This window comes from Papaver somniferum, chromosome 7, assembly GCF_003573695.1.
Source record: "Papaver somniferum cultivar HN1 chromosome 7, ASM357369v1, whole genome shotgun sequence".
NCBI classification, from domain to species: domain Eukaryota; kingdom Viridiplantae; phylum Streptophyta; class Magnoliopsida; order Ranunculales; family Papaveraceae; genus Papaver; species Papaver somniferum.
In genome coordinates, this window is record NC_039364.1 from 225,398,486 (window position 1) to 225,410,682 (window position 12,197).

Genomic DNA, 12,197 nt, shown 5'->3' on the forward strand with positions numbered 1-12,197 from the left:
TCATGTTTATTTAAACTAAGGAATGATTTTGCAAACCGTGGTTATAAAGATCATGAACCGATTCGAGTGAATCAAACCGTTTTTGCTTCGATTGTGTCTTGTGTAGTTACATAAGATCTAAGCAATTGAACAAATCTCTAACTAGTTCATTTGAGTCATTTGAACTAGTTATGGTAAAGAAGAATATGGTTGATATGAAAGTAATCATATGGCTAACCATTTGGTTAACTATTGTTGAACCAGCAAATGTTAATGTTTGGGAACGGTTCGTAAACCTAAAATTGGACATTTCATTTGTGTGTAACAAGCTAAGTTTTCGATCCAACGGTTGAGAAATATTAGCTTGAATCTAATCAAGTTTTCATCTAACGGTGAATATTAAATGCTTTGTTACGAAGGTAACATTGATTGCAAACCCTGATTTGAAAACTATATAAGGGAGAACTCTCGCAACTGGGAAACCTAATCCCCACACCTTACGTGTGATACTAGTTGCATAGATAGAGTCGATTCTCCTTTAACCTTTGGTTTCTTCTTCTAAACCAGGTTAACGACTTAAAGACTTCATTGGGATTGTGAAGCCAGATCGATACTACTTTTCTTGTAGTTGTGTGATCTGATCTTGCATCTTCTATTGTTACGAGTACGATTGTAATAATTGGCTCGAGATTTTATATCTCCGATAGGCAAGATAGAAAAGTAATCACAAACACTTCGTCTCATCGTTTGTGATTCCAAAATATCTTTTTTCGCTGCGTCGATTAAGATTATTGTGAGGTGATCAATAATACTAGGCTGTTCTTCGGGAATATAAGACCGGTTTATTGATTGGTTCATGTTCACCTTGATTTATCAAAAGACGGAACAAAACTCGTATGTATGTTCATGGGAGATGGATTTATCTATTACCGTAGACTTTTCTGTGTGATACAGATTTGTTTATTAAAGTCTTCGATTTTGGGTCGTAGCAACTCTTAGTTGTGGGTGAGATCAGCTAAGGGAATCAAGTACGTAGCATCTTGCTGGGATCAGAGACGTAGGAGCATAATTGTACCTTGGATCAGTGTGAGATTGATTGGGGTTCAACTACAGTCCAGACCGAAGTTAGTTTGGAGTAGGCTAGTGTCTGTAGCGGCTTAATACAGTGTGTGTTCAATCTGGACTAGGTCTCAGGGTTTTTCTGCATTTGCGGTTTCCTCGTTAACAAAATTCTGGTGTCTGTTTTATTTCTATTCCGCATTATATTTGTTTATATAATTGAAATATCACAGGTTGTGCGTTGTTCAATCAATTAGAATATCCGACCTTTTGGTTGTTGATTTAAATTGATTGACACTTGGATATTGGTCGTTGGTACCATCCAAGTTATGTCTCTAGTATTTGATAAGACTCACAGATTTCTATTTTCTTGAGTATATATCAAATCGAGAGATTGATATATAAACTCTTTGATATACTTTTTATCTAGATTGAGTCTGACTGTCTAGTTGATTTTCTAGAAAGTATATTGGAGTTTGTCCATACAGATTGCTAATCAAATTATTGGGTTTGGTTGTTGTACCCCCGCTTTTACACTAATAGTTACAAACATTTGCATCTTCATATTTAACACAATAAACCAAGTGTTAACCTACATTCACTTATATATCCTAATAGTTCCAAACATTTGCATCATCATATTTAACACAAGTTCCATCCCCACACCATAAACAAGCTAAAGCATAAATGGAAGAAGAACAAAAAAATCTAATCAACTGTTTCAAAAATAACCATCGACAAAAATTATCAAATACGTCGTTCATGAATTACTAGTTGTAGTATTTACCAGTTAGAGAATTTGTTGGAGGAGGAAGGTGATGTGCCACCGCAATCAAAATCAATCATGCCCGAAAATTCACCAAAAGTAATCTCATCATTTCGCCAATGTACAAGTATTGCAATCATTCTTTTTAGGAAACTCGTATACTTAATTTATCTACATACTGATTACACCTCAGGGGTATGGGCACGCGAAGATTACCCCATAATTCTATTAGGATATATAGTAAATGTAGGTTAACACTTGGTTTATACCATGTGCAAGTACTACAAGTACTACCTTTTAATGTAATAACTCTAGGGTTCTCATAACAATACAATGTAGAACTCCATCATGGTATCAGGAGGGTTCGGCCCCCTCATTTTTCCGCCGCAACAACCACTTCCATCACCACCAAAACAATTTCAGTTTTAAGTTCTTATTTCTTCACTATTCACTAGTATATTTAACCCCATTTCATTTACTTCAACTCTTTTAGGGTTCTGCATATGCTTGAAGTTTGAAAAATTAGGTGTTTTTTGAGAATTGCATATATGATTTTTTTGAAGATGAACGAAGGTAATTAGCAAGAGTTTAAGAGTCAGCCAACACTGAGAAAGAATAATACACCACTATCTGCTGGTCAAAATATCAAGAGATTTTGCAATTTCAAAATCAGATTTGGTTATTCCTCTCTCTCTCTCTCTCTCTCTCTCAATTCATTTATCAGTTCAAAATCAAGTTTCTGGCATCAAATAATTTCTTCTACAAGATCTGTGGTGGAATTTTCAAACAAGTAAGGGTTTGGTTTGAAATTTCAACTTTGTCACTGTTGGCTATTCATCTTCCAATGGTATGCAGATAAATCAAGGTAATTTTAGAACTTTTACTAGTGTTGCATAGGGTGTCTGTGGTTTTGATCCAGAAACTAATGTAGGTTAACACTTGAACTCGTTTCAATTTCAAAACCCTTGTACCAGATCTGAAATTTAACCTTGATCAAGAAATCTAACCCTTGTTTCAGATTTGAAATTTCTTAGAAATATTATCAATTCATTTTCTGTGAGTGAAAATGTAGGTTAACACTTCTCAAAACCAGTTTGAAAATCAGTCCTTCAAAACCCCAGATAACTTCGAACTTGGTGCAAAAATTAAAACCCAAATCTACAATTTGTTTTCTACTGCCATCAATTTAGTCTATTAGAATTTTTGTTCCCAATATTTGGTTGTTGGTGGGTGGATATTTGGTGATTACTCAAGATTTTCGATCTATAGCTATTCTTATGTTTTGGTTGATAGTCAGTACAAGAGAGTATAATGCTTGTGAATCTCATCTAGATACATGTGTTAGTCAAGCTTCATCTTCTTCAATTCAGGTTCCCATGCTTACAAGGTGTAGGTTACCTTTAATCATTTACATTTCTTATTTTTATTTTTTTTCTCAACCACACCTGATAGGGTCACCACTTCGCACCATTCAATTTTACTACTAAAACTACTTATATCATATCTTAAAACTTCTAACAGTAATTCCTAATACTTCTTATGTTAGCAATTCTTAAACATTATGCCTTCTATTGGTGCATTTCTACCATCAATCCTTAAATCGCTTAAAACTTCTTCACAAAACCCTTGTGTCTGTTAACCAACAAAGAACTTAAACTTTGAAGAGGTATTTCGACTATCTCATGCTAAATTTTGAAGAGGTATTTTGACTATCTCACACTATGGATGGATTTGAAGAGAAACACCAATTTTATTATACAACAGTTGAAGAAAATTTGAAGTTGAAGAATGAAGTTTTTTTTTTTTGTCGTTTTTATTTTCTGCATGCAAATTGATCCTTTTGTATGAGCAATGGGCATCAATTTGAAGGGGAATATTAGGATATATAAGTGAACGTAGGTTAACACTTGGTTTACACCATGTGCAAGTACTAGGGGTAGGAATTGGGTTGGTTTGGAGGGTTAGAAGGCTTGGCCGAGGCAGACCCGAGCTAGGAATTCTTTGCCCAGATTGCCCATCGAACCTGTGGAACCCATGAAGGTGCTGCCCAAGTTATGTTCCTCGGGTTGGTCCAAGTCCGCTAGACATACAAGTTTGTTAATATGGTAATAACAAATTTTAGCAATAATAAGATTTAATTGCTCCATTTATCTTAAATTTCCAAATAACTGAAGATTATTCAGAAAAATTGAATCTCTTTTCATATTGAACGATTTATGAGATAGATATAATATATATGTCATTACTAGATTTGAAGATAATATCCAAAATTTCTCTAGATAGATAATAATACCATTATAAAAATAGTTTTATATAACTGTATCATAGTTCTTCGGGTTGGGCGGGCTGCTTAGGTTAGAAATATTTATGTCCATGCTTGTCCAGATTAAACTCGGGTTTATAAAATTTATGCCCAAGCTTGCCAAAAGTTTTGAAATACGTTTTCCATGTCCGCCCAACGTTTGGGTTGGGCGTGGGTTGAGTGGGTTGACCCAACCCAAGTCCCACCCCTAGTAATAATTCTAGGGTTCTCATAACAATACAATGTAGAATTACATCAGAGTCCATGACTAGTTTTACGTGAGAATGATTTTAGCCTCCATACACGATGAAAATATAATATATTCACAATATTTCATATTATATAGAGAGAGAGGCTTACAATCAGGAACGATGCATAAAGGGAATGTAATATTGACAATTTAAAGGTTCTTCCAACCAGGATTACAATCACAAAGGTAAAAACGTATCATTTGAATTACATTTTCCATGTACACAATTGACAACATCGCACAAACCTACAAGAACAAATCAATACCCATTTCATCAATCTACCATTTACTTCACTTAATGTTCAAGACCCTGTCGAAGGATCTGGTAACCGAGAACTACCAAGTTTGGAATTCAGAACAATGAACACAAAGAAGAAAGGAAGAAAAATTATGAATTTGTAATTGCCCATGACCACTACTTAGTTTTACTTCGCAAGGATTAAAAAACATCAAGGTAAATATTTTTGTAATGAAAATGTGATCAGTGTAAAATAGTTTAGCTAAAGAATGGACTAGTTAAAAAAATACAATATAACTACTATTCGGTTATTGAAGTTAGTTTTCAAAGCATTTATTTATAGAAGATAGGCATATAGTAGTTATTGAGAAAGTATGACTTTAAAAACAAAAACAAAATTAACTAATTAATGAAGAAGATTAATTTTGTTAGCCAAGATAATTATTTATTATAATAAAGTAAAATAACACTTGTATGTTGAATCTTAATTACTTGATATTGATCCTACAGTAAATTGGTTTTGGCCGTAACTATTATCAGGTGATTGCCCTGTTGTTGTATTGTCTCGACTTTCTCCATAGACGATCACACTTGGTATCAGACTTATAGGTTGAAACGAAAAAAACGTGGTGTATTTGGATACCCTCGTAATTTCAGTCCTAAAAACCATCAATAATACCGGCACAAAGGTATAGAGTACACAAAACAACTGTTATATTTAATGTTCGGATCTGATCTTTTGGACAAGTTGATAATGCTAGCAGCGATTATATTTTTATTTATAAAGTAGCATAGGTACCTTGCTAGGAAGTTAATTGATGATGATACTAGGAATTGGAACCTTAATACTCTTTTTTCCAAAGGAAGTAGTAGATAAGATATGTAAGATTAGGTTACCTATGACTGGGAATCACCAAATTGGATGGACTGAAACAAAAAATGGTACACTCACAGTCAAGTCTGCTTACAATATTTTGTTGGAAAAAGTATCAACCAAGAAATTTAACTAATAATGGTCAATTCCCTTGGCAAATATTGTGGAAAGTTCAACTTCCGCCTAAAATTCATCATTTTCAGTGGAGATGTTTCCATAAATGTGTTCCCACTAGAAATAAATTAGGCTCAGGCCCAACCCATGGATAACCCATAATATGAGGCCCCTAGATAAAAGAGTTTCATTAGTAGGCCCTGAATTAAAAAATAAATTTAATAAAAGCGAAAAGACTAAATTAGCCTCAAGTATATAAGAGGCGTCACCTACCTTTCTCTCGTTCAGACGCCATTATTTCATTTCCAAGGAGAGAGAAAACAAATCTCACTCACCTGAAACAGAAAGAAATCTAGAAAAAAACCCAAAAAATCAAGAAATCTTCCTGAAATCTGTTCCAAAACAAAGATCGAGATCAAAAACTATTCATCATTTGCTAACCCCTAAATCAGAGAAACAGATCGAAAAAGTTTCAGATTCAAAAACCAAAAAAAATCAAAAGAAACAGTTTCAGATTCAAACCCTAAATCGCCGTTGTTACTGATTCCTGTTGATGAAATACTCCGACGATTAATCACTAGGTAAGTTTTGATTTGAAGCTGTTAGTTTTGATTCCTGTTGTGACTGATTCGTGGGTCGAAAATTTCTGAACTAGGGTTTGTAATAAGATTACAACAAACATAACTCATTCTGACTGATAATTTTACAGATCGGAGAAGGAGAACAATCGTTTGTGCATAAAATCCATGAAATAACTGATTAAATAGAAACAAAGGTAAGTCATGGATGTGATATAACTGATTGATTTAGTGGATTTCATTTCTGAGATGTTATTGTTTGAAAACCCTAGAAACTCTAAGTTGAATTGCAATCAACTAACTTGATTTTATTACTACATCAACTGCAGATTCAGAATCAAATTTCTTTTGGAATAAAAATGGTGAAAGGAAAAATGAATCCCCCTAGAAAAGATGATACAATTACAGGTACTAAGTTGTGAAAACTATTGTTGTCATGGTCTCATGTTTATTTCTCATATAATGCTTGTGAATATGTAATTACACAGACAAGGACATGTGTAACTATAAGTTACACACTCAAAATGTAACCACTGACTGTGTTGTGGTTTGTATATTGATTGTGTAACTTATAGTTACACATACCAAGTGAGCCTGTCACCACTGACTTGCCTAGGGATGTGTAACTAGTAGTTGCACATAAAAAATTGGTTGTGTTTAGGATGTGTAACTTGTAGTTACACATAGAAAATTGGTTGTGTAAATTAAAGTTACTCATTAATATGCATGTGTAAGTTAAAGTTACACCTTGTAGAATGTCTAGGATTGAGTGTGTAACTTGTAGTTAAAATCTACTAACTGAAGAAATTTAAAAGTTTCTAATGTAAGTGATGCTTTTGAATGTATAACTACGCAAACAAGGGCCTGTGTAACTTTAAGTTACACATTCAAAATCTCACCACTATGTTGTGGTTTGTATATTGAGTGTGTAACTTGTAGTTACACATACAAATGAGCCTTGCAGAAGTGGCTGTGTAACTTGTAGTTACACATCTTAACTGTGAGTTACACATTCAAGATGTTACCAATGACTTGCAAAGTGGCTGTGTAACTATAAGATACACATTGAAAATCTAATCACTGACTTGCCAATTGACTGTGTAACTAAGTTACACATGCATAATAACATAACTGATTTGGCAATTGCCTAGATAACTAAAAGTTACACATGCAAAAATATAACCTATGACTGTATTGTGTTTGTAAATTATAGTTGGACATAAAAAAATGACCCCTTTAAACCTTCATATGCATGTAAGTTAAGGTTACACAACACAGAATAGAATGATTCAGTTTGTGTACTTGGCAAATAACATAGTTTGTAACATGATTTTCATTTTGTAGTTAAAAACGAGTGTATTTGATAAGTACACAACATACTGACTCATGCTATTTTTGTGTGTGATGTGTACAGGAAACCTAAGGCAGTCGTTGAATGCAGTAAAGGATTTAGTAAAGGTGATAAAGCCTATAGGACTGACTGATAGGGCTCATAGATATCTTAGGAGAGCTGCTTACGGAGAACTCGTAATGATGTATTACGATGACTATGATACAACTGTACCAACTACAACAAGACAGATAACTACCAACAAACACGGCGTCTTGAAGCTCTTGAACTGCTTTGACATGGATTGTGAGACACCATGTTCATTCAAGTTTGCTGATGATAAGATTATAGAGTCTACACCGGCAAAGCTGGCTGGTATATTTTGCATGCAGAGGATTGGAAGCAGAAAGGGTCAGAAGCTGTTAAAGTACTATTGTCCTAGTGATTTGACTGACAATGTTTTATACACAAATACTTCACCGATATCAAATCTACAAAGCATCAGACGACGGTGACTAAGACAAACATTTTAGAGAAGATAAAACAACTTATGGCAAAAAGGAGAAAAAGTGGGAAAAGAAAGAAAGTTGATGAAAAGGATCTAGTTTGCCTGATAGGTCTTTATCTTTGCTGTGTATTGTTTTTTGGCGACAAAAATGCCAATGGAGTGAACGCGAAATATCTTAGTATCGTTGAAACTTATGATACGGTGCTCAAGGTGTCGTGCGGCCTGATTTAATACACGAGCACTTGTTTGAAGAGATTCATACTAATCTTAGTTGTTTGTCAAATGTGAAGGCTTGTGTGCAATACCTACTGGTAAAAAGCTTGTGTGTAATTTCTATTCCAGCAGTTTTAGTGTTACGTGATGGATATTTTTGTTCAATCGACTAATTAAAATTTATATGTTGCAGTTATTGTTTGCTGAACACACGCCAGCAGGATTAATCCCGAAAGTTGAGAACCACGAGGAAGATATCCCGAGGGTTGGGAGATGGGATATATACCAGATTTCTGATTACATTTGGAAAACAGACATGACACAGTTTTCGGTAAGTGTTATATGTCAGTTGGTTTAGGTTTTGTAAATTTATGGTAATGTAATTTAGATAAAACTTTGATGTAATCAAAATTGTCATGTGTAGCTATAAGTTACACATTTAAATGTGCTTGTGTAATTTATAGTTACACATGCAAAAGATAACACAAGTGAATGCAACTATAGGTTATGTAACATATATATCCTGTTTGTATATATATCCTGTGCTTATGTAACTATAGGTTACACATTTTATATGTATATCCACTTTACATTAGATATATGTGTAACCTTTAGTTACACATATCCACTTTACATTAGATATATCTAATGTGCTTATGTAACTATAGGTTACACATATAAAATGTGCTTATGTAACTTTAAGTTACACATACAACCGAAAAATGTATATTTAGAATGTTCAACTGTTTTTTGCAATCTCTTTTTAACCTCTCCATCTGTTAATTGCAGCCAACTCCTAGCTTTGTGGCTGAGTTTTCACAGCTTGAGAAGCAGCTGGGTATATCAACCGTGGTACCCAGCAAGGACGACCTGCAAAGTTGGCTGAAAGCGCAAACTATTGAGAATAGCCATCTGAAAGAGCAACTGCAAGAAAAGCAAGCAATGCTTAAAGCAGTGTATGCAATTGCAAGAGAAGGGATATCAGAAGGGGACCTTTCAGGAACAGCGGAATTCAAGGTTCACAAATTTAGTTGCCAAATTATGCAAGCAATGGGTATTGATCCTTACAAAGTGACCCAGGAAGAGTTTATGCAACATGAAGATGATGTACATGGAGGTACTGAGCATGGAGCTACTGAGCATGAAGAAGAAGAGTTACAATTAGTTGAGACAGAGCAACAAGGAGATGGAAGTACTGAGCAAGAGAAAGAGAAAGATGACGCGGAAACTTCCTTCATGAAGAATGTAAGTAGTTGTTCATTTTTAATATGCTTCTTTAACTTGATAGAGGTACCCAATTAGTTGACACTAAGGTCTTTGAACCTTTTTAATTTCATATTTTACTTGTTCATTTTTAACTTGCTTGTTTAACTTGATTAGACTTAATAAATGTTGAGTAAACTGATCATATGGATGTGTAATCCCTAGTTACACATGCCACATGCATGTGTAACTTCTGGTTACACTAGTTAGATGCATGTGTAACTCCATGTTACACTAGGTATCCATGCCATATTCATGTGTAACATGAAGTTACACATATTAGTTATCCAAGCCAGTCGATTACACATGATATATTCTTCTTGAAATTTTATTAAAAAAATTTAACATCATCATCATCATCCTAATTCTCGTTTCAATACTTGTGCAGTTCCATGTATGAGCCTTGCAGCTGGAAATACGCCAACAATTCTGCAAGCTCAAACTGCTGCAGAGGGGCACAAAAGACCACTCAGGACATATAGTTCGAGTATGAAGAGTGTGACAACTTGCAAGACTCCACCAAAGAAAAGGCCTGTCGCAAAGCAAAAGCCCACTCCTACAAATAATGTTGATGAGGAGCAGAAGAAAGATGTTGAAGAGACACCTGTTACGGATGAGGCACAGAAGAAAGCTGCAGATGGTGGAGTTGTGGATGGGGCAGGTGATGATGTAGCTGCAAAAGCCGTAGGTGATGATGTTACTGCAAAAGTCAATGAGGATACACCTGCAACTGTTGGTGACGGTTTGGTTATGACTGCTCCAACTCAGCCAACTCCTGGAACTTTTGATGACAGTTCTGCTTCAACACAGTTTGAGGACTCCATGGTGATAACTGCTACAACACCGCAAACACAGCCTGACAATGCTCAGACCTACAGGTTGGTGCAACTAGGAGCTAACCCGATGATATGACGAATGTTGAAGTGAGTGAAATGATAGATGAGATCGTCAGCAACATTAACAAAACTGAACATGGACCCGCAGTGACGGAGAATGCAGAACCTACCTCAACTGGTAACCACTCTTCCGTTCTATGTTTTGTTTGTAATGGAAGTGTAACTTCAAGTTACACATTGTAAAAGGCATGTGTAGCTTGAGGTTACATACAGTGTGTTTTGTTTGTAATGGAAGTGTAACTTCAAGTTACACATTGTAAAAGGCATGTGTAGCTTGAGGTTACATACAGTACATTATTATTTTGGCTTGTGTAACTTTAAGTTACATACATGTGCTAATTTTACTGAGATTCTGCCTATATTTGTTTGCGCAGCTACAACGCAGGAAAACGTTTTTAGCCTTGGATTAGAAAAAACTCCAAAACCTGCAGGAGAGTTACTGAAGGAAGCTGCGAATACAATAAGAGAAAGGCAACCATCATTAATACAACAACGTGTGCTGAGGAATAGAAAAATCCCAACACAAGATCTGAAACAATATCAAAGAAATTCAAAGAGGATTAAGAAGACAGCTAATGAAGAAGAAATGGCCGCAGTTCCAGAAGTAGAAGAAGATAGAATGGCTGAGGTTGCTGAAGAAGATGATGGAACAATGAGAAACGATGTGAAAGGTTCAGAAGTTATCGAAAGGCTGGAAGGCGAGAAAAAGAATAAAGTGCTTGAATATTTCAATACTCATCCGAAAACGTAAGTAGCTTGACTCCAAGTAGGCTTGATTCTGTTATTGATTGTTGTATTTTACTACTTGATTCTGTTATCTTGATTGATAATAGTTTACTTCTTTGTAATGCAGAGACATTACTTGGATGGAACGCAAAGAAGATGGTAGCGAGCTGTTTGATATATCTGGAGAACTAATGATACAGCTTACAAAGAAAGAATCCTTCTTGGAGTCAGAATTCATCGACTTCTACATTAGCAGATTGAGGACGAAGATGAACTCTAACAGCAAGTATGACAAGGCGATATTCCTGTCGCCAAAAGCATACGTAAGTACTTCGATATATTTAAAATCTTATTGCATTTATAATGTGTAGTATATGTTGTAAGATTATGATAACATACTCAAGATTTTTTTCCAGTGTAAAACCCAAGGCCCTATGTGTAACTTCTGTTTACATAATCACTTGTTCATTTGTAACTTTTGATTAAAAATGTGAGTTTGACATTCCAAATGGTTTTTGCAGATCTCTTACTTGAAGGATTACGAAGAATTCAAGAAATTTTGGATTCCGAAGCTTGCGAAGGAGTATGTCAAGTACAAGAACGATGCAGTCAGACTTTTCGCCCCAATGTGCAACAACAACACACACTAACACTGCTGGAGTATGACTTGAGGAGCTCTAATCCTTGGTCCTACATGAACTCGTCAAACGTTAAGGAACTCAAGGGTGAACACCTTCTTCAAGCCAAGAAATATGCATTTGCAATTACTACAGAACTGAGACTCCGCTGTCCTTTTGCTCTTGGGATGAATGAAAATGCCAAGAATCTCAATGCGCCCCCACAAGGTACAATTCCTGACTGTCTTCCATGTGTATGCAATTACATGAAGATCAGGATGAAGAATAAACCACTTGACAAAAAATTAACCTCAACTATGATGCTATGGTGGACTGACAAGCTGAACCGCATGAGAGGAAGCATGCTATACAAGATTCTTTCGGATCCATCTAGAGATGTGTAAAGCAGTCATTAGGATTAGAAAAAATTCTATACTCGCAAATATGTTGTTAGCCACAAACAGATGTTAGACTTGGAAAATAT

General features: G+C 35.2%; 1 protein-coding gene across 1 annotated transcript; it reads left to right on the forward strand.

The window, feature by feature from the left end:
- Nucleotides 1-6,129: 6,129 nt before the first annotated feature.
- On the forward strand, nucleotides 6,130-10,386 carry LOC113296043. The gene is made up of 6 exons (XM_026544383.1): nucleotides 6,130-6,163; nucleotides 6,292-6,357; nucleotides 6,490-6,568; nucleotides 8,405-8,542; nucleotides 9,001-9,432; nucleotides 9,988-10,386. The coding sequence occupies exons 3-6, from the start codon at nucleotides 6,554-6,556 to the stop codon at nucleotides 10,384-10,386; spliced, it is 984 nt and encodes a 327-aa protein (XP_026400168.1). The 5' UTR covers nucleotides 6,130-6,163; nucleotides 6,292-6,357; nucleotides 6,490-6,553.
- Nucleotides 10,387-12,197: the final 1,811 nt, after the last annotated feature.

Coding starts and splice junctions, on each gene's coding strand:
- LOC113296043 (XM_026544383.1), top strand. Junction 8,543..9,000: donor CAGACATGACACAGTTTTCG/GTAAGTGTTATA, acceptor TGTTAATTGCAG/CCAACTCCTAGCTTTGTGGC. Junction 9,433..9,987: donor AAGAGAAAGAGAAAGATGAC/GCGGAAACTTCC, acceptor ACAACTTGCAAG/ACTCCACCAAAGAAAAGGCC.